General features: G+C 38.6%; 1 protein-coding gene across 3 annotated transcripts in view; it reads right to left on the bottom strand.

Moving 5' to 3' along the window:
• HSPA12A (heat shock protein family A (Hsp70) member 12A) overlaps positions 1–24086 on the bottom strand; it is a 98531-nt gene that overhangs the window by 55459 nt on the left and 18986 nt on the right. Inside the window, exon 1 of one of the 3 annotated variants that reach the window (XM_027852178.1) lies at positions 2358–2444. The exons of the other annotated variants lie outside the window; for them this stretch is intronic. Coding sequence (XP_027707979.1) covers positions 2358–2385 — 28 coding nt within the window. The 5' untranslated portion in view covers positions 2386–2444. Of the gene's footprint in view, positions 1–2357; positions 2445–24086 lie in introns of those variants that run through there. 3 annotated transcript variants of the gene reach the window in all.

Here is a 24086-nt window from a genome sequence, read left to right as displayed (position 1 = left end):
TTGAATGAGTATTTGTTGTTGTCTGCAGAATTTTCCCTGCATATAAGCATTTTCTCAGCATATCCTAATAAAGTCCATAAGAAAATGGCTTATAATTTCACAACCATAAATAATGGCTCTCAGTCTGGAATAGTAGCCATTAACATTTTAATATTTTATCTGTTCCTTTTTATATTCTAGATCCAGACTGGACAAATGTTTCTGGACTGTCTGATTTTCACTCCTTGCAACAAGGCGTGAACCTGAGAAATTACTACTTCCAAAGGAAAAGGAGAGAAAGCTTAAAGTATACATTCAGACATGCCAAAATTATTCATTTATTCATCAATCATTTATTAAGCCCCTATAGTAGGTTAAGTCATTGTGTTAGGTGCTCAGGTACAAAGACAAAACCAAAAATAATTTCAGACTTCAAGGAGCTTACATTCTAATGTAGGGAGTTCTCAATTACTATGGAGCCCTTATCCTCCTTCTCCCCCCACCCCAAACATAATCAAATCAATTCTACCATTGCTCCTAAATGGAGTGTGCCAATCTACTCTCCTTTCTCACCAACCATTTAACTTTCCAGAGGGCTTCACCCTGGCCACTATTATCCACATGTGTTGTTTCTCCCATTAGAATGTAAGCTCCTTGAGGGTAGGGCTGGTTTTTGCTTTTGTATTTGTATCCTCAACACAGCACAGTGCTTGGTACATAGTAAGTGCTTAATTAATACTTTTTTCATTCATTCATGGGGGTAGGAGGAATACAACCTTGGATCATAGGATCATAGGATCATAGGGATAGCAGTAGAAGGGACCTAAGAGGCCACCCCTTCTTCTTACAGATGGATATGGAGACCCCAAATGGAAAGTGACTCGCCCAAGTCACAGGCAGTGAGCAGCAGAAGCAAAATCTGGGCCCATGCCCTCTGATCCCAAATCCAGTGTTCCTTCTACTGTACAAACCTGCTTCTAGTATAATATATGTCAATAGAGAAATAAATATATGATCATTTGAGGAGGCAAAGGGCATCTACCTACAACTCACTTGCTACCTGCATAACCTTGGGCAAATCACTTAACTTCTTTAGGCCTCAGTTTCCTCATCTATAAAGTGAGAGAGCTAAGACTAGCTAACTTCTAAGGTCCCTTTCAGCTCGAAATCTATGATCTTAGAAACTGGGAGGGCTGAGGGAGAGAAGTACAGTAAAAGCTTCCCATAGATGTGGCTTCTGAGCTTTGAAGGAAGGTAACAATTCTGAGCAATGACAGTGGAGAGAAGTATTCCAAAGAAGGGGGACAAGTCTAGGCAAAGGGAAGGAGACTAGAAATCGAACATTGTGTCCTGGAAACAGCTAAAAGGCCAGAATGGAGAGTACATGAAGGGAGGTAATAGAAAATAAAATTTTTAGGGTAGGTGGCATCCATATGGAGATGTAGAGGGGGAGATTTTAAATACAGGGCTGAGAAATATGAATTTTATTCCAAAATAAGGAAACACTGAACATTTAGGGGGATAAAGTATTAACAATGTCAGACCGACGCATTAAGAATATTATTTTGGCAGTTGTGTGGAAAATGGATTGGAGAGTGGAAAGACTAGAAGCCAGGAGATCAATTAAGTGACTGTTACAATAAACGAGGTCAGAGGTGATATGGACTGGAACCAGGGTAGAGACCATATGAGTGGAGAGAAAGAAATGGATGAGTGATGATTGGGAGGGAGATGGATTCAGTAAAATGTGGCAAATGATTGGATGTGGGGAATAAGGGAGAAGATGACTCCAAGACTGTGAACTCAGGTGATAGGAAGGATGTCATCACCCTCAAAAGACAGAGAGAAGTCTGAAAGAAGGACTGGTGTACCAGGTTTAGAATCAGAGGATCTGACTCAAATGACAGCTTTCCATTTACCATACTGTGAATTTGGACAAGTTACTTAACCCCTCTAGGCCCAGGGTCTTTATTGGTAAAATGAGAGAATTGGTCAGCATCACCTTAAGTTTCCTTCTAGTTAAGTCTATGATCCTACAAATAATGACATATGTAAGAGTTTTCAAGAGAACATGCTACATACTGAGGGAGCTGTCCAGGGTTGAACTGGTTCTACCAGAGCACTAGGAAAAGTCCCAGAGACCTGAAAGCAGTAGCTCTTCTTAATATAGCAAGTTTTCTATTCCCTTCACCACGGAGGCATAGGTGGTTATTAACAATTTTCCTTTAATTTGGAGCCTTTCATTCCCACTGTGTCTACTAACCCCATTTCCTATCCCAGAGGGATAAATACCATCCAGAAGCTAGGACCAGGACCACAGTGAGAGATGAAAGATAAGGGACTGGAGCAGTCCAAATAAGAGGGGAAAAAAACCTTACCAATTCCTGTGTGCAGATGGGAAGGCATGTGATATCAAGGCTACATAGCATAGGTGAGGAATCAAGTATGCCAATTCTGTGGGTGGCATGATTTCCGGCAGCTATCTTCAAAGCTCCTTAGAAATTGTGGAAACATATATTTTGGGTCTCTAAGTTCATCTATTTCAGAGGTGTCAAACAGTCCACTGGCCATATTGTGTCCCACAAACCTTCTTGGTGAGACCCACACCAGATTAAAATGTAACTGGAAAATATTAACAAAGTAAATAAAAATACAATAAAACATAGACAATGTTAATATATGGTTTTCTAAATCAATATGCACCTACAGGGATCCTTACATCCAATTTATTGGCCCTTGTTTCTACTTGAATTTAATACCCCTGCTCATTTTACAGATGAGAAAACTGAGGCTCAGAGAGGTTGAGTCATTTGCTCAAAATCACACAGGTAGAAAATGATAGAGCTGGGATTTGAACCCAGATTCTCTTGTTTCAATGAGGCAGGTAGATGGCACAGTGGACAGAGTGCCAGGCCTGGAGTCAGGAAGACTCATTTTCTTGAGTTAAAATCTGGCCTCAGACACTAGCTGTGTAACCCTGCATTAGCCCCTTAACTGTATTTGCCTCAGTTTCCTCATCTGTAAAATTAACTGGAGGAGGAAATGGCAAACCACTCCAATATCTTTGCTAAGAAAACTCCAAATGGGATCACAAAGAGTTGGACACTGACTGAACAATAACCCCTTGCCTCAAATCCAAGTCTTTTCACTGTATCACCCTACTGTCCAACCAACCATAGGACCAATAGTTGATCGACTCATGTAATGTTTCTCTGGACCTTACTCCACCATAGTATGCTGTTAACTCTGTATTTGAATCCTAGAATCTTAGAGTTGGGAAGGACCCTAGAAGACTTTCTAGTCCTTCCCTTTCATTTTAAAGATTAGGAAGCTGAGAATAGAAAGATCAATTAATTTGTGAAAAGTCACACAGAAGCTTAACAGCAGAGCCAAAACTGGAACACAGGCCTTCTGACTACTAATTTAATACCCATTCTATTAAAAACAAGACTCTTTATCCAGACCATGTGAAATTTGTCTGTCTTTACTGGTGTTCACGACCTTGTTTTTACTTTATCTGGGTCATTTATTCTATAAGCCTCTTCCTCTCATCCATTCTTCTCTTGTGCCTAACTCTCAGACATCCAAGTGTTGGCTCAACTCTTCCATTGAGAAGCGAAAACATAAAAGAACAACCAACTATAAATAGTCAATATTTGCTCTGCTAAAAGATTTGGTAGAAGAAAGGACGGAAGGATTGGGTCTAGGAACGAATTATGAACTTTCATCATTTATATTAGTATCGTGCTCCTCTGTTAATCCAAATGATTAAGACAGATAAATAGGTAGATGGATAGCTAAATAGGTAGATATAGATAGATAGACAGACAGACAGACAGACAAGAGCATTTATTAAGCTCTAATTATATGCTAGGCAATGTGCTAAGTGCTAGAAATATAAATACTAGCCAAAAAAAAGGCAGTTTCTCTTAAAGGCTTACACTCTGAAGGGAAGAGACAACACAGGTTGAAACCACAAGTCTTTCAAGAAGCCCACCTTGATCACCCAAGCTTCCCATGAGCTCTCTTATTCTAAACTCTTGGGGCAGTATCTCTATTGCTTTTCACATTATTAAGCATCTTTTTTTTTATCTGTTCATTTTATTTCTGTTCCAGACTCTGAGTTATTTGAGAACAGAGGCCATTAAAAATAAATACCCCACTTTATCCACTGTGATATGTCTTTCAAAAATGCTGCCCTCACTCAGAACATTACTGAACTCCTCTTTTAGATATGCATTTAGAGCTTATGTATAAGTCACATAAGACTATCAGCCCCATGAATTCATAGCTGCCTCATTCTGGACCTTAAAATGGCTGTACCTAAGGTTGCTTCAACTGACTTTTGGCTCTTTTCAAAAAATCAAATCTACTCTCAGATGATGAAGACTTGCCAACACTAAAGATATTTAAGAAAAAAAAAGAATAATGTTGCTGCAGCCTTTGAAGGTGATCATGTGATCGTAAAGAAAGGAGCTCAGAGGACATTTAGTCCAAATCTTTCATTTTTCAGATGAAACTAAGACCCTGAGAGCTGCCATGCCTTGCCCAAAGTCACACAGTTGGGGCTTAAACCCCGAATGTTCCTAGGTCCAGCCATTCTGCATTTTCTTACCATTAGTTACCCTAATTCTTCTCCCCCTCCCCCGACCCCAGATGGCTGACTCACTCCACTTCCCTCCTCCTACTTCCTTTCCGCCTCTCATCAACTCAATACCTACACGCCATCTTTTTCTCATTCTTATGCCTACTAAGTAAGTAGTTATTTAATTGTCTCTTATTTAGGTGGAAGGGGTTGTGATTTGGGGGATGCAGAATGAATCAGGGAATGTTCCATACATTTCCTCTTTAAGATGAAATGGTTTAGTAGATAGAGAAGACCTGCCTGGCTCAATCCTTCTGCCGCTGATGGATTTTGGCTGTATGACCCTGAGTTAGCTACTTTTCAGTGCCCGAGGCAGCTCTCTAAGACTAAAAGTCATCCATTTTCATTAGTAGTTTCATCTCTACAGTTAAGGAGATGAAGTCACAAGAATCCCTCTCCCTCAAATTAATAGAAAGAAGGTTTTCCCATCAGTGGATTTTTATCCCTATAGTGAGGGATGGATCTACTTAACATGTAAAAGTAAGTTTCCCTGGCATTTAGGGTCAGGTTTTTAACTGAATACACTGGGTACATTTCAAGGGCCCACTTGACATGTAGTATAGCTGATTCTGAGTAAGAACATGCTAACTGCCCAAATCTTCATGTCCAGTGCCCATGTCCAGAGCAGAGAGCTTTAAATTTTTAAAAGAAAAATAAAAACAATTTGTACTTACTCCCCTGCTAATGACACTTTGTATACCATGGTTTTTGTTGAGTATGAACTCTCCATGACCTCTGAACGTGGACAGTTTCTTTCTCCTTTAGAAGGTACAGTAAAACAAGTCTCTCCTCATGAGCTGAGTCCATTTGGCAGAGAATGGACACCCATGAAATGTAATATACAGAAAGCTTAATACCCAGGATTAGACTATAATAAAACCAGAGAGTATAGTTTCTACAACATCAAAACCGCACTCACATACTCTTGGTTTAGGGAAGAAATCATAAAAAACCACATCTATGTAAGCTACATGTTGTTTTGTTTTGTTTTCTGTTTTGCTTTGTTGTATGAAAATTTTTAACCCAGGAACAAGATGGAAAAGCTTATTTTAATTTTTTAAAATTTATTTATATTAAATTTTTAAAATTAAATTAAAAATATTTTTTTAAAATTTAAATCAAAAAATTTAAAATTATAAATTATAAATTTTAAATTTTAAATTTAATTTTTTAATTATTAAAAATATATAAAAGAGCTAAAAAAAAAATCTCACCTCAGCCTTTGCCTAAATAAAATTTCATCTTCTCCCCTCTGCCCAAAGTCTCGAAATAAAGCCAGCAACCTGCATGTCTCACCCATTTGTCCCACAGGAAATGCAGTATTTACTATAACGGAAACTGCACAGATGGCCACAGCTTTATAAATGTTTGTGCTTATCACATTCTAGATTATATATGGGGTGTGGGGGTGGCTCGGCTGTCATTGGACTTCAGCAAACATTCTCACATAAGAACTTCTAACCCAACCTTGAGTACCGCAATCCCCGCAGTGCTTTGCTGGAATATATTAGGATGATCTCAACTAAAAGGATTTCTCATCCTCACATGGAGTGCCCACTACCCTGGATGATTGCTGCAACCAGTGATGTATGGAGTTCTGTTGCCTAATCTTCAACAAACCGCATTAGAGCTTGGCTGGGATCAGCCCCTGGCCTGTGTATTCTTTCAATACCAGCTCGTTGCCTCTATCACCATCACCATGTGGAAGCTGTGTCTAGGCTGCTTCATTAAGCTTACGTAGGGGCAACTGAAAGTTTTCTGACTTTATTGTTACTGCTAACAGCATCAATGAGGATTCAATTAATCAGTCTGACAGCTTCTTCAAGCCTGGGACACAACAAAGAGACCCTGACTGGCCTTAATGGCTTGTAGGTCCTGTCTAAACTGAACTTGAAATGTCTTAGGACTGAGGGCGATAGGATCTGACAGAGCTGCATCTGGAAGCCTTTTGGCTTTTTCTGTGACATTGGGTTTCCTTTTTTTCAAAGGTGCCAAGTGTAGATGGATAGAAGCCCAAACATACTGTGAGGATCTCTCTCATGCATACATATATGAGCATGTATAACATACACAACATAGATATCTATAGATCGACACATGTGTATATGCATACTCAACATGTGCATCTATGTATATGTGTGTATATATCTAGCTCTATCTATCTATCTATCTATTTATAGTATAGGTAGTGAATGGAGTTCCAAACTTGGAGTCTGAAAGACCCAAGTCCTAATCCTTCCTTGAATACACTTAATAGTTATGTGTCTCTGAGCAAGTCATTTAACTTGTTTCAGTCCTAGTTTCCTCACTTGTAAAATGGGGATAATAACAGTACCTACTTCACAGAATGGCTGTGAGGATCACACAAGACTTATAATAGATGTAAAGTTCTTTGCAAAACTTAAAGCACTATGTATATGAATGTGAGCTATTAAATTGTAATAGTTATTCTCTATGCCTTTCTGTACCTCAGGGTAGCTAGGTAGTGCAGTGAATAGAGTGCCAGCCTAGAGTCAGGAAGACTCCTTTTCCTGAGTTCAAATTCAGCCTCAGAATAGCTGTGTGACCCTGGGCAAGTCACTTAACCCTCTTTGCCTCAGTTTTTTCATCGTAAAATAAGCTTGAGAAGGAAATGGCAAACCACTCCAATATCTTTGCCAAGAAAACCTCAAATAGGGCCACAAAGAGTCAGACACGAGTAAAACAACTGAATGATAAAATCTGTTTCTCCATCTATATCTACATTTTTGGACTAGATCTTTGATTTCAATTCCCCATAATAGTCTACTCCCTGTATCCTTGCAAAGTGATTGGCATGTGCTAGGCAACTTAGAGTCTTTGACAACTCCCTGGGGCACTATGTGTCTGTATGTACATGTGCACATATGATATGAGTGTATGTATTACACTTACAATGTGGTACAGTGGAGAGAGTGCAGGGCTTGGAGTCATAAAGACTCAAATTGTACATAAGACACTTACTAACTGTGTGATCTCAAGCAAATAACTTCTCTGGACCTCAGTTTCCTCATCTGTAAAAGGACTGTGTTGAACTCAATGACCTCTAAGATCTCTTCCAGCTCTAAATCTATGCTCCTCTGATCCTGCATCATATTTCTATCTCAGTGCCTCAAAGGAATGATAAGGAAACTGTGGATTTTTGAAGGCCATGCTAGTGGAGCACAAGCCCAGTAGGTCATACTACACTGGAAAGGTTTCACATAGGGACCAGTGACAGACAGCAAACTGCTGACTAAGGACCATACAAGCTGTGTGTGGAGGGGTGCATCACTAGAAATGTGGCTGCCAGGCAATCATTTTGTGGAGTGGGCACACATACTCATGAAAACTGTCTACTGAGGTGTGGGTGGTGATAATAGTAGTGATTTGTGCAGGGTGACAATACTGGCATATTTGTATATGTATCAAGATTTGTGATTCCACATGTGTGTGTGTATATACACATATACACACACATGTATGTATATGTATGTATGTATGTATAAAATTGTATATACTTATGTGTATATATGTGTATATATACATATATATGTATACACATACAAACACACACACACACACACAACTCACATACCTCCTCTCAGGGTTACTGTTTAAGTATCAAACAAGCTAATGTATGTTAACAGGCACTATAAATTATAAAATGCTATAAAAGGCATAGAATGCATTATTATTATATTATGCATGTATGTTTTCAGTATGATATTTAAATCATGGATATATGTATATATGTCTATATGCATGTATATTGCATACATATATGTATCTATATATGGTACATGTTTGTTGTTTATGTGTATATACATGTATGTATATATGCATATACACACATACATATATACACACATATGAGTCATCCCAGGGTAGCCAGAATGTGTGTATAGTTCAGATGCTCCCATGCTTAAGTCATATATATGTATATATGTATATGTATTTAATAATGATGATGATGATGCCTTCCATTTTAGAGTGCTTTATAGTTTTAGAAAGCACTTTCACATACATGAGCTCACTTGAACCACACACACACACACACACACACACACACACAACCTTGTGAGGTATGTGGAGTAAGAATTATTGGCCCCTTTTTACAAATAATTGAACTCAAGAGGTTAGATTACTTACCTAAGGCCACATAGCTAGGAATCCATTGCTTTTGCCAAAACACTGTTCTGTATATGTGTACATTTCTAATCAAAAGATAAGTTCCCTTGGAGGTCAAAGAAGTAATTCTGATGCTATGGATTAGTGAATAGGAATTTCAGGGAGTGACAGGAATAAATAACCAAAAATCCACAGCCCATGAAGTGGAGAAGCCATTCATGCACAGAAAGGATCATGGCCATTTCAGGACGAGTCCTTATGTTATGACTTTGAGAAGGAAACTGATCAAGCCAAAAGACAAAGGCCAAAGTCAAAATTCAGACAAATGAAGCATCCTCACCTTATACTTGTGAAGTTGGTTTTTTTGGACCCAATTGTTTTACATTTATCCCTTTACATTTATCCCTACTGAATTTCACCTTATTAGATTAGGCGCAGTGCTCTAACCTGCAAGATCCTTTTGAATCATGACTCTGACACCCATGGTGTTAGCTGTCCCTCATAATTTTGTGCCACCTTCAGATTTGATGAGCCTACCATCCATCCCTTTATCCAAGTCCTTGATAAAAATACTCAATGACACAAGGCTAAGCAGATTCCTCCACCCCAGTCCAGGTCTTCATTATCTCTAGCCAAGATTCCTCAATAGCCTATCTGTTTTTCCTGTCTCTAATCTCCCTCCTCCTCCCTTCCTCTGTAAATACTACTGCCGGATTTTATGCTCTCAAGCCATCAGTGAAATCATTTTATTCCTATCCTCAAGAACTTTTAGCCACCTTCCAATTCCCCTCCTCAAGACAGCCTCCAACCTCATCTCTCATTAATTCCAAAGCAAAGTTTTCCCAATAATTTAATATCAATTGCACTTGAGGAATACTAATCCTGTGAATTCATTTTTGTGAATCCCATTTACAAACAACCATAATGATTAGATCTGTGTGAGAAGACAGGAGTCACTGCATAACTCCAAATTCCCACTAGCCCGAGCATGACTAACCATAGCATGTCCACTATTGGGGTGTGTCTGTCATAGGAAGTTTACTCTCTAGTGGAAGATAACCAGATTTCATAAGATGGATTAAAAAAAAACAACACAGAGGAATGGGAGCAACTTTTATCACTTGGGCTTGGCTTTCTATAAACATTAGCTGTGTGGGCGGGAGCAAATCTGGCCCTAGCCATGCTCACTACTAGCAAAACAGTTTTTCATCGTGCTCAGATCAATACTTTGCAAATCCAAAAATTGCTCCTTAGTAAAATGTCATGATGACATCCAGAACCTGGGAAAAACAGCCTAAAGTAGGTGAAGCAGCTTTACAACACCAGGAAAATCGACAGAAACAAAAGGGTTAACGTGAGATGTTTTTATTAGGCCATCATCCCCCCTCCCAAGTGTATCTCTCTTGAATTGGACAGCCCCAGAAGCTTTGAATAAACTCTACTTCCTGCTGTTTGGATTACAGTGTGTTCATTCCATTAAGGTATCCATGGGAACTAGAAAGAGAAGTGCTGTGTCTATGGGGCCTATTTGACATGGAAACATGACAATCAATTGGGGGCTATCATGATGACTTTAAAAGCCAGGAATATATTGGTGGTCCTGAATCTCAGTGGTCCAGCTACAGGACGTGGAGGAATTGATCTCCAATGGCAAAACTAGATGGTATGTTACAGAACCTTCTTCAGCTCAATTCTGTATCACTGCTGTGACTACATTCACTAGATGGCCATCATTCATTCACTTATTCATTCATTCAGCAAACATTTAAGTGCCTACTGTGTGTAAGGTAGATTTGAGTAGAGAAACAAAGATAAGATTTGATCCAGCATATCAGCTCAAGGAGCTTATAATATAAAAGGGGAATATAATAAGATGAGTATATAGATAAATGTAGTCCAAAGTAGAAGATGGCAAGTGAATAAGAAGAGTATAACGTCTTTTGATATCAGATGAGGGAGAAATCACTTCCACCTTAGGGGATCAGGGAATTATTCCTAGGGGAGGTAGCATTTGAGATAGACCTTCCCTGAATGCTTTGAAAACTCATTGAATCTTCTAACCCTAACTTTTCCCTTCCTCCATACTCCACTCCCACTGTATTTCCCAAATGCCACATACAGGGTAGGCATGCCAGCCTAAACAAAGCAGAAAGGTACCTTGAGGAAGAGACAGGACACAGCATGTGCCAGGTGAATCAAACTACTTTCACCACCTTGACCATGACCTCTGCTCAGATGCCAACAGGACTCTGAGCCCAACTGCCCTGGGAAGAGCAGTATCCCACCATTATCATCACCACCTCCAGTTCTGCCCCAACACTCATCACTGAGGAGAGTGACTCCTGTGGAGAAGGGACCCCATCATCCTCACCAAAACCAACACCAACTGTGGACCAACAGCCACTAACGGGAATGTGAGCCAAAGAGTTCTGAGAATAGCAGCGCCTCACCTTCTCCAACCACTGGCCCTGCTTCTAGCTCAGCACCCATAATGTTTAATCAAAGAAGTAACCTTTTGGGAGAAAGGAGCAGCTATCTTCACCAACTGCTGGCCAATAATCACTATAAAACAAGCAATCCAGCATAGCTGAAGCAACAAGTTACAATGAAAGAGATACAGAGGACATCAGGTACTAGGTAAATCAAGTCACTACCACCACCTTGACCACCAGTTGAATTCTGACTGTAATGGAGATCACTTAGAACCCTGAGACCAAGAGCCCCAGAAATAGCAGGGTCCTCCAGAACACCAACTCTGCTTCTGAGCAGGTCTCTGCAGCCATCACCAAGGGAAACAACACCTGTGGAGATGTGAGCGGCAATGTTCCTGGAGGTGCTGCTGACCCTGACTCCTCAGTAACTACAGCTACTAAACAGTGGGATAAGAATGTTCTTGACATCAAAGTCCTTGGAATTGTCAAATGGTCCAGTATCAGAAATGGATATGGTTTTATTCTTGGAAATTATATTAAAGAAGATGCATTATCAAGGACCATGAGAATGTGGACCATTAGAAGGTGAGCTCCTTGAGAGCAGTGCCTGTTTTGCCTTTCTTTATATCCCCAGTACTTAGCACAATGCCTAGTACATAGTAAGCACTTAATAAATGCTAGGTGACTGACTTGTTGACTTACTTTCCATAGGATGTGCAGCTGAAACCCATGTGTGTTATCTCTCCGATAAGAATGTAATTTTATTTGAGAGCAGAGACTGTCTGCACTTTTCTTAACCCAGAGCTTAACAGACTGTTTTTTGCTCTGTACATAAGAGGGACTCACCATAATTTGATTAACCAGAAATTTGAATCTTTTACTTTGGTCAGTCCAAAATGGCCAGGGTAAACAGGAGTTGTTTTCCCAATCTGGTTCTGTAAATGTAGGCTTAAGAATGAGATATGGGGCAAGAGGCAGGTGGTAGATCATGGATTTAGATCTGGGAGAGACTTCAGAAGCCATCATAGATTAGGAAAGTAGTATACTAGTCCAAGTGAGAGGTGATAACAGCCTAGACTAGGCAGGTTGTGATGAGAGTTAAGAGACAAAGGGATGGAGGTGAGAGATGCTGAGGAGACGGAATTGACAGGACTTAGCACAAGCAGACTAGATATGGTTTAGGGAGGGGAAAGTGAAAGAAAAGTTCAGTATGATTCCTAGATTATGAACCTGGGTGACTAGAAGAATGTGGTACCCTCAACAGAAATTAAAAAAAAAAAGTGAAAAGGGATGGGTTCAGGGGGAAAGAGAACCAGCTCTGTCAGGGAACATGTCGAGTTTGAGATGTCTGCGGGAAATCTAGGTGGTGATAGCTGGTAGGCAGAGTTTGGGTCTAGAGCTCAGGGGAGAGATGACGGCTAGCTGGATGAGTAGATCTGGGCGTCACCTGCATAGAGAAGCACAGATGTGTCCTGGATGAGTGTTGGACTTGGTTCAAATTTCGCCTTTGATAGTCATTAGCTGTGTGAGCTTAAGTTATTTAATCTTTCTGAACCTCAGTTCCTCATTTTACAAATGAGGAGATTGGATTAGATAGCTTCTAAAAACTCCTCCAGCTCAGTTCTCACTCTCGCTCTCGTTCTGTCTCTCTCTTTCTCTCTCTCTGTCTCTTTTTTTCTCTCTCTTCCCCTTCTGCATCCCCTATCCATCCCTCCTCCTTTCTCTGTCCCCTCTCTTTCTTTCCTTCTCTCCCTCCCCCCTCTATACATACATACATATATGCTACACTGTGTGTATGTACATATGCATATATGTATCGATATGCATCTGTGTATACAGGATGCTCCAAAAGTCTTACTGCGGTTTTAAAGTATTAGATACAGGTAATATTTATGTGTAAACATATATGTAGAGGATGTTCCAAAAGTTTTAGTGTAGGTTTACGATCTAATAGTTTAAGGTTAGCTTAGTGTTTTACAATTTGGCATACCATAAGGATAAATGAGATAGCAGTTTGAACTTTATCACCCATATGACAACCATACAGTTACAATATTCCTATGTGATAGGATTTAATTAGTAAAATACTGGACTATTACACCTAGTTTTAGACCCCATTATGATTTGATGTCATAGTATAAGCTTTAGCAGCTTAAAACTGCACTAAGATTTTTGGAATACCATATGTATGTATGTATGTATGTATGTATGTATGTATGTATGTAGAGACAAGAGAGAGACAGAGGAGGAAGAGAGACAGAGGCAGAGACAGAGAAAGACAGAGACAGAGAGAGTGAACCTTACAAGACACCTGTGAATTTATCTATGTACATTTAGCAAGCTCTCTCTCTTGAAGATTCTTCTTAATTCTCTCAATAGTGCTCCTCCCCAACCACCTGCTTTTATTTTGTACATATCCCATATTTTCTGTGAATATTACATATCCATTTAGTCCAAGGATGGATTGCAAGGTGGCACGGTGAATAGAGCACTGGGCTTGGAATCAGGAAGACTCTTCATGAATTCAAATGGAGCCTCAGACACTAGCTGTATGACCCTGGGCAAGTCACTTAACCCTGTTTGCCTCACTTTCCTCATCTGTAAAATGAGCTGGAGAAGGAAATGGCAAATCACTTTAGCATCTTTGCCAAGAAAACCCCAAATGGCATCATGAAGTCAGACATAACTGAACAGTACAAGGATTCTTAATCTTTGTGTGTGTGTGTGTCTTGGACCCCTCTGACAGTCTAGTGAAGCCTATATCTCTGAACAACACTTCAAAACACATAAAATATATAGGATTACAAAGGAAACTAATCATACTGAAATTAGTTGTTAAAATATTGTAAAATATAAAAAAAGTTTTAAATTCACAAACCGCAGGTTAAGAATCCCATACCCTAGAAGAATGTAAGCTCTCTGATTGTTTCACTACTATATTTGTGTCTCCAGCATGTAAGACAGTCCCTGGCACATAGTAGGCACTTAGTAACAGTTCACTGAACTTAGCCAAGCTGAACCATTCTGAAGATGTACCCAGGAAGCAAAGGCCACACTTTCACTTCCAGTTCTCCCTCTGGGGTTTTTATTGTCTAACACACCATAAGGAGAAATGAGATGGCGGTTTAAGCTTTATCCCCCATATCACAACCAGATATGCCAGTAGTCCTCTAAATTGGGATTTGATTAGCAAACTACTGGACTATTACATCTAGTTGCAGATCCCATTATGACCCAATGTTGTATTTTGTTTCACATTTGAATAGCTTCCTCAGTAGTAAACTACCTGTTTGCCAAAATAAGGACATCCATCCAAATACATGGAATAAACGTACTGATTTGAAGACACAGACCCAAATGATCTCAAAGAGTTTTCTTTTTTTAATTACTTGGGCAACTTTGAAAAGTTCTTTCTAATATTTCCATGGGCTGGTACTAGGCATAGTACTAGCTCTTGGTATTTTTTCAAGGTCCCATAGTCAGCCATATTTTTGTGATTCATTCACTCATTCGACATTTATTAACACCTACTATGTACAAGGGCAGCTAGGTGGGGCAGTGGATAGAATGCTGGGCCTGGAGTCAGGAAGACCTGAGTTTAAATCTAGCCTCAGATACTTACTAGCTGTATGACCCTGGGCAAGTCACTTAATCCTGTTCACCTCATTTTCCTCATCTGTAAAACAAGCTGGAGAAAGAAATGGCAAATCACTCCAGTATCTTCACCAAGAAAACGCCAAATGGGGTCACAAAGAGTCATACATGTCTGAAAAACAACAACTATGTGCAAGGCACTGACTGTGCTTACAAAAGAGAATCAATCTTTATCCTTAAGCAATTTATGGTCTAGTAAGGTGATTGTGCAAATAAATATAAAATAAAATAGAATATAGATTCCTTCACTTAGGTCTAGAGAATATAGCTCTCATTAAAGTGGCTTTCTCAGCTTCAGTATCATCACACTACTGAGTTTTATTGAGCTTGCAGGTCACTAAAACTTTTCCAGATCTCTTTTGTTTTTCCATTCAAAGCTACTGCCTTGCCATTCAACTTGTGAAATTTTAGACTTACTTTAAAAAACAGCTTAGTTGTTGGTATTTCAAATTGAAGACCCTTGTCCAATGACCAACAAGTATACTTATTACTGGAAGAATAGAATTGTATCAGCCTTGACATTCTCAGGGTCAAGGAAGGAAGTTACAGTGAAATGAACGGATAACTGACAAGTTATATTGGGTTGGAGAAGTAAGTAATGACATTGACTTTCGTTGGTTTTGAACATGCAGCCTAAGGCAACCAAAAGAACATCATTTCATTAAACATTTGACCATCTCATATTGTAGGGCTCATGGTAAGTATATACAAAAAAGGCTGCTGTGAAAATAGTCTAAGTACCAACATCCACTACAGAGCATAAAAAAAGATAAACTATAAGAAGAACTCAATAAAATCCTCCAAATTGAGAAGTTTAAAGCAAGGTAGAAATAAGCAATTGACAAAAATATGTTTTGAAAATAGGATTCTGGACTAAGGTGTGAGAGAGGTCCAAAATTTGTCAATGACTACACAGAAGCATCACACCTAAAGCTCATGAATATTTTCTTTGAAAAAAGAATCAGAATACTTTGAACATAGCAAATATCAAATAACATCACAAAAAATGAAGTTATTTTAACAGATAGGTGGCATAAACTGGATTTAAATCAATATCTCACATGATATATCCAGATAAGTTCTAAATGGATACATGACTTAGACATAAAGAGGAAATCATAAGCAAATTAGAAAAACAAGGAAGATATTGTCTTTCAGATCTATGGATAGGGAGAAAATTCATGACTAAATAGGGGATAGAGAGGATCACAGAAAATAAAAGAGACAATTTTGAGTTTTCAAAATTTAAAAGTTATCCACCATCAAAACCAATAAAGCTAAAATTAGTAGGGAAACAGTTAATTAGAAAAGAATCTTCGCAACAAGTTCCTCTGATGAAGGTCTCATTTCCAAGAAAAATAACAGATTCAAATTTATAAGAATATGACTCATTCCCCAATTGATAAATGGTCTATATATGAATAGACAGCTTTCTAAGAAAGAAAGAAATTAAAGATATAAATATCCATGAGAAAAAATGCCCCAAATCACAAATAATTAGAGAAATTTAAATTTAATTTGAATTAAACTGAGGTTCCACTATCAGATTGGCTGAGTTGACGAAAAGGGGAAATGACAAATGCTGGAGAGGCTGTGGGAAAGTGGGTACATTAATACACTGTGGGTGGTGTTATGACTTGGTCTAGACATTCTGGAAAGTTATTTGAAATGATGCCCCAAAAGTTACTAAACAGTGAATACCCTTTGACCCAGTAATAGGCCTCCACTACAAAGAGATCAAAGAAGGAGGAAAATGGCCCATAGCAGCCCTTTTTTTGGTGGCAAAAAAACATGGAAACTAAAGATGCTCACCAGTGTGGTAACTGTTGAACAAATTATGGTATATGATTATAATGTAATACCCCTATGTTTTAATAAATGAAGATTATTTCAGAGAAACTTTAGACTATTTGTGTAAACTAATGCAGAAAGAAATAAAAACTAGAGCAAGTTATACAACAATAACAACAGTGTATAAACAAATAACTTTGAAAAATTTTCAAACTCTAAACCAAGACAATTACTATCCACAATTCCTCAGGGCCCATGATGAAACATGTTACCCACCTCCTGACAGGTGATAGACTCGAGGTGTAGACTGAGATATATATTTTTTGACCCAGTCAATGCAGGAATTTGTTTTACTTGAATGTGTTTATTTGTTACAACGTTTTGGTTTTTGCATGTTTATGTATGTATGCATGTGTGTATATTTGTACACATATATTTATATTTACATATATTTTATATATTTCTATATGTATGTACACACACATACCTATATATGTAGATGTTTCAAGAGAAGTGAAAAAATAGGTTTTTGTTATCTTAAAAAATTAAATTACATTTTAAAAAAGATAACACATGAGTTGTTCATGATGTGGGAGTCCTTCAGTCAGCAGCCTGTGTCCAGTCAGACCACTGATCTGTCAAAGCAAATAAAAAATTAATGCAAAGCCAGAAGAAAGAAGAAAAATAAGAAAAATATATGACATTCCATTAAAACAGCTCCAATGACTTATTTAAATACGTTATTGATGCTGAAAATCACAGGTGGATGAAAGAAAAGACCGACAAAAATTACTATGATTTCGTACAAGATCAACTGCCATAATGAGGCAAGTCTCCAAACCATCTTGTTCAGCAAGCACTTGACTTATTTGCCAAGTAGAAAATTATGGCAATCAAGGGTAACACAAATATATAATATAAACTTCCTTGTAAAGATTTATGGAGAAGTGATTATAAGCCTCCTAAAAGAGAAAGAAACAGTTTGAAGAAAGTTCAGCAAGAGACCCAAGGAAGTAAAGCCATTCTGAGGACATGTGAGGGTGTAACTGGAAGAACAGCTAACAGATGAAAGATAGAGAAGATCTGCAAATATTTTATAGCATTCTTTTCTCCATCAAAGAGTTTTTCATTCCTCTTCAAAGCTCCCATGGCTTTCTCTCCCCTCACCCTCTCAGCTGAAAACTTTGCCTCATATTTTACATAAAAAATGAGGCCTCTGCTGTGAGCTCCTCTTCTCCCCTTTTCCTCATCTCCAATTATCACTCAGATGCCTTCTACTTCTACCTCCCCCTTCATCCCTGTCTCGTATGATGCCATGTGGCCTTACACCTCTACCTGCTCAAGAGATCCCATTCCGACCTCTCTCCTCCAATTGATTACTCCCTCTGTCACCCCTACTCTGTCATTTATTTTCAATCTCTCCCTGTCAACTGGTGTATTTCCTACTGCCTATAAACATCCATGACTCCTTCATCCTGAAAAAAACCCTCACTTGATCCTTTCATTTCCATTAACATCCTACAGTATATCCTTTCTGCCCTTTGTGACTAAATCCTCAAAAAATTTATTGACAATAGGGGCCTCTACTTTCTCTCCTCTCACTCTCTTCTTAACCCCTTACAATATGGCTTCTAACCTCACCATTCCACTGAAACATCTCTCTCCAAAGACATAATATATCTCATTTGATCCTCAGAACAACTCTGGGAGGTGGGTGCTATCATTATTCCCATTTTATGGATGAAAAAACTGAGACAAGCAGGTTAAGTGATTTGCCCAAGGTCACAGAGCCAGTAAGTGCCTAAGGCTTCATTTGAACTCAAGTCTTCCTAATTTGAGGCCCAGTGCTCTAGTTTTTGCACCACATAGCTGCCTACAATCTCTTAGTTGCCAAATCCAGTGGCCTTTTCTCAATCCTCATTCTCTTTGACCTCTCTTCTGCTTTTGACACTGTTGATAACTCTCTTCTCGATACTTTCTTGTCTCTAGGTTTCCAGGTCCTCATTCTCCTCTTACATCTCTGACCATTCCTTCTCTATCTCCTTTACTGACTCCTCATACAGATCATACCCTCAACCACAGGTGTCCTTTAGAGTTCCATCTTGAGCCCTCTTCTCTTCTCCATCTATACTACTTCATTTGGTGATCTGATTGGTTTTCATGGATTTAATTACCATCTCTATACTGATGATTCCCAAATCTACCAATCCTGTCCCCATCTCTCTGTTGATCTCTACTCTCACATCTTCAAATGCCTTTCAGACATCTTGAACTGGAAGTCCAGTAGACATCTTAAACTCAGTATGCCCAAAACTGAACTCATTATTTTTCCCCCTAAACCCTCCGATCCTCTTATCTTCTCTATTACTGTAGAAGGAAACACCATCCTTCCAATTCCTCAGGCTGTAACCTAGGAGTCATCCTGGACTCCTCACTATCTCTCACCCCATATCAAAGCTATTGCCCAAAGTCTGTTGATTTCACCTTTGCAATATGTCTTGCATATGCCCTCTTCTCTCCTCGCACACTGCCACACCTCTAGTGCAGGCCCTCATGCCTTATTATTGTAATAGCCTGTTTGGGGGTGGGGGGAAGAGGATCTGCCTGCCTCAAGTCTCTCCCAACTAAAATTCATCCTCCATTCAGCCACTAATGTGATTTTCCTAAAGCATAGGTCCAACTATGCCACCCTCCTCTTCAATAAATTTCAGTGGCTTCATATTGCCACCACGAGCAATACTAAATGCTCTGTTCAGCATTCAAAGACCTTCATAACCTAGCCCTCTCCCATCTTTTCAGTCTTCTTACACCTTATTCCCTGACATGTACTCTTTGATGAACCAGTGACACTGGCATCTTGGCTGTTACACAAACAGGACACTCCATCTCCTGACTCTGGGAATTTTCTCTGGCTGTCCCCTATGCCTAGTATATTTTTCCCTCCCCATCTCTGCCTACTGGCTTCCCTGGCTTCCTTAAGTCCCAACTAAAATCCCGTCTTTTACAAAAAGACTTTCCCAACACCTCTTAATTCTAGTACCTTCCCTCTGTTATTTATTTCCTATTTATTCTGTATATAGTTTGCTTTGTATATATTTGTTTGTATGTTTTGTCTTTCTCCCCCACCCCTGCTCCAGACATTAAATGGTAAGCTCCTGGAGGGCAAGGACCATCTTTTGCCTCTTCTTGTATCCTTAGTACTTAACACAGTGCCTAGTACACAGTAGGTACTCAATAAATGTTTACTTATTGCTTGATTAAAGTTTCATGTAACAAGTCATATCTGGCTGATCTTTGAAGGATGACTAAAACTTCAACAAGCAGCAGCTGGGGCCAGAATGTACCAAGTACAAGAAACAGCTCAAGAAAAGGCCCAGAAACATTCTGCTTCAAGACTTTGCTCCAAGTGTGCTCCTTAATGCAATTTAAAAAGCTTTCCTAAGTACCTCTCACATATGGAACAAGGAGTCACACATTGGCTGGGGAGATATGAAGACTACAAAAGACATGGTTCTGGCCCTCAAGGTGCTTGCATTCTTAATTTCTCAAAATGTGTTTTTGTGAAGTGGGCTATTCTTACAGTAGACATAAAGGAAGCACATAAGGTATAAAGCAGTCAACAGAGAACCAGAAAAATATACACAATGACTACAATAATGCAAATGAAATCAGCTCCAAAGGACGGCAGGATTTAGAGCAAATATCACCAATGTTTACTCCAGATAGCTGATGTGGATACAGCTTCCTTCCTCTCAATCAATATAAAGGCGGTGTATTATAGGAGAGGAATACTCATACACATACTCAGTCAGGGTGACTGGTTTTACTTAATGTGTATCTTTTTTAAAAAATAAGGAAGGTAATATGTGTGGGGGAAGTATTGGCAAGCAATTAATTTTTCTTAATGTGTCAATAGATATATATTTAAAGTATATATTTTATGATATATTGTATATATATTATATATATATTTCATCTTTGCAACATGTCTTACATATGTCCCCTTCTTTCTTCGAACACTGACACCCCTCTAGTGCAGACCCTCATGCCTTATTTATTGCAATAGCCTGCTTAGCTATTATAATAATAAAATATGTCACAATTGAAATGTATACATATACGCATATGTAATCTTTAGAGTAATAATATAAATCAGAACCACTGTCCTAATCCTTGAAAGAAATGAATTAGACTTGGACTCCCTGTCTCCACTAGGCTTTTCTGTTTTTAATCCATTGTTCCTGGGGCTCAGCTGTCTTAATTAGTGAGTGACTGAATGCAAACTCAGCTAGTTCATTGGATCCACCTAGCCCTAGCTCAGACCGATTCACTTCCTATGTGGCCAGCATACTAATTCTCCATCCCCCAATTTCCACTTCTTGCTCTGGAAAGGATGTGTCAGTGTATTGCCCTATGGATCAAATCACTACTCCTGTGTCACCTCAGATGAAAACTCTTTTTGCGTATACATATGCATGTGTGTATATACATATGTATGTATATATATGCATATATGTATGCATATGCACACACATATATACAGTATTTACACATATATACAGTATATATACACATATATGTGCTTAACACTTTTTCATTCATTCATTCCTTCACTCATTCACTCATTCATTCATTTACCTCCAATATACTATTGTCAAAATAATTTTTTTTTCTAATGCATAAATCTGTCCATTTCAAACTAGTTAGTGCTTCCTACCTTTAGGGAAAAAAAAAGTTAAACTCTTTATTATGGCATTTTAAAGTCCTCCATGATCTAGTTTCAGCTGTGTGCCCCTGGCCAAGTCACTTAATCCTGTTTGCCTCAGTTTCCTCATCTGTAAAATGAGCTAGAGAAGGAAATGGCAAACCACTCCAGTATTTCTGCCAATAACACCCCAGATGGGGTCATGAAGAGTCAGACATGACTAAAAATTACTGAACAACAAAATGATCTAGTTCTAGACTACTTCCTAGTCTTTATTCCATCCAAACTGGATTACTACATTGTTTTAAATCTCATCCCGTCTTCTCCCATCTCTGTGCCTCCATGCATAACATCCCCCTTCTGTGAAATGCACTCCCTTCCTGAAATCCTTCCATTCTTTTAAGGTTGAGCGTTAAGCTGTCCATCAGGGCAGCTCTGATAAAGAAGAGATCCTTCCCATTCTAATCTCTCATTATGTGACTACAGGCAAGCTCCTTACTATCTCTGAGTCTCAGTTTCCTTGTTTGCAAAATGAAAATTATAACACTCCTTAACCTACTCCAAGGGGTTGTTGGGAAACTCAAATAAGATGATGTACGTAAAATGCTTTGTAGACCTTACATAGCTACATAATATTAGTTAATATTAACTGTATAACCTTGAAGAAATCTCCTTTCCTCCCTGGATCTCATCTTCCTTATGCTTAAAATGAGTAGTTTGGACTCCTTGACCTCTAAAAAGTTACTTCTGGCTCTAATTCCTCTACTTGCATAAAAAGTTTTCAGATTTATACATTTTCAAAATGTGGAGTAAATTTGAAATAACATTAGCACCCTTTATTTTATACATATTAGCAATTGTAGCCATATCTGCCAATGCTTACTGAAAATGTCCCAGTTGTGAACATAAATAGTTTTCCCAAAAAGCTAATGCTGTGAATAGTTGCAAGAGGGAATTCTTCAGGGAAAAGAGGAAGCACAAAGTGGTTGCTATTTGGGGATGCCTGTTTGAAAAATCCAGGGTGTTCTTCACAGGATGAGGTAGGTGGTCCTCTCACTACAGGAATTTGTATTGTGTTTTCATCTTTAGCATTTTCATTTTTAAATTGTATCACTCAAGTTATTTTATTTGGAGAGGTTTAATTTTTCTTTAAAATTTTTTGAGGTTTTGCTGCATTTACAAACATCTTGCCATCAGTGTCTCTTATGGGATCACATCCCTATTTTCATAATGTAAGACAACAGAAAAGTGGCAACTGATATGTAAATTTTACCTAACACAATTTTTCCAGGAATGTATCTAGTAAGTAAGACTAAGGGTATCTATTCCCTTATATTCTCAAGTATACCTGACTTCTGAGAAAGAGATTCTCTACTCACTATCTCCTCTTGGGCTCTTGTTTTTGGGGCGGGAACCCTAAGCTTTGCCCCTGAGCTTAAAACGGTGAATTTGTATTCCTTACCAAATGTAAGCATCTTGAGGATAGGTATTTTTTTTCATCTTTATCTTTGTATCCCCAATTGCCAAGAATAATTCCTGGCATCATCGTCATCGTCGTCATTGTCATTGGGTCATTGTTGTTGTTGTTACCACTTACTTTTACCACTACTGTCACTGATTTCACTGGGTTAAGCAATTCCTAGTTAGGAATTCTATAATGCACATTAGCAACTATTCTGCAACATAGAATCTTAGAGAGTCACCTGAGGGATTTAGAAGTAAACTTGACTTGAAGTTGGACCCAGGTGTTCCTGAGCCAGTGGTTGTCTTTCTATCCACTAAGCTACCTGCCCCTCTTCCTATCAACTGCTTAACATACAGTAGGTGCTTAAAAAATGCTAAATGAAATACTTATGGAACACCCATATTCATGGAACTAGACAGCATAACTAAGAAATATGGTGACTACCTACCTTCACGGATTTTACATTTAAATGAACAACAGAAAAGGACTTGATAAAGGCCTGGTGACACAGTGGTTTACAAACTCTATATAGCAATACTCTTTTTGCCACCACCCCCCCAAAAAAAGTCACACATTCTCATTTATCATAAAACAATCTACAAAAATACTTTTTCTTAATTTGAATTTTATTTAAATAAAATTTTTAAAATGTTTACATATTCACAAAAACAAACAAATCTTAAGCAACAAAATAATGCATAAAATAATAATTGCTGTGCTGCATTCACTCTCATAAAATCATGATGTGATAGATTTAAAGATGGAAGAAACCTTCAAGGTCATCTATTTATAGATCATAAATTTGAACTGCAAGAGACTTCAGAGGGTCATCTTGGTTTGCTCCCCACTCCCTCCTCCATTTTACAGATGAGAAAATTGGAGCTCCAAGTCCAGCATTCTTTCCATTACACCACAGTGCCCCCAATCTCCTAATTTTACGTTTTAGGAAACTGAATGTCCTAGAGATTAAGTGGCTTGTCCAATGTCACATGTGACATTGACAGTAAATGGCAGAATCAGGATGTGAATGTTGGTCCTCTGATTCCAAATTTAACATATTTTTCCATTATATCACAATGCCTCCCAAAGTTCAGTGAAGGGGGAAAAGATAGTGGCCAGTAGGCCCTCCCAAGCTACCTCACAGTACCCTGATACCCTGGGTACTTAGTACCAGGGATGAAGTGAAGTGTTGACCCGGGGCCAAGAGCCCAGCAAAAAACAACAGGAAGAGACAAGTAGAGTGTGTGTGTGTGTGTGTGTGTGTGTGTGTGTGTGTGTGTGTGTGTG

The sequence above is a fragment of the Vombatus ursinus genome, unplaced genomic scaffold, assembly GCF_900497805.2.
Source record: "Vombatus ursinus unplaced genomic scaffold, bare-nosed wombat genome assembly UNPS02009205.1, whole genome shotgun sequence".
Lineage (NCBI taxonomy): Eukaryota > Metazoa > Chordata > Mammalia > Diprotodontia > Vombatidae > Vombatus > Vombatus ursinus.
The sequence above is the reverse complement of the archived record's forward strand: the minus strand, read 5'-3'. Positions and strand labels throughout refer to the sequence as shown.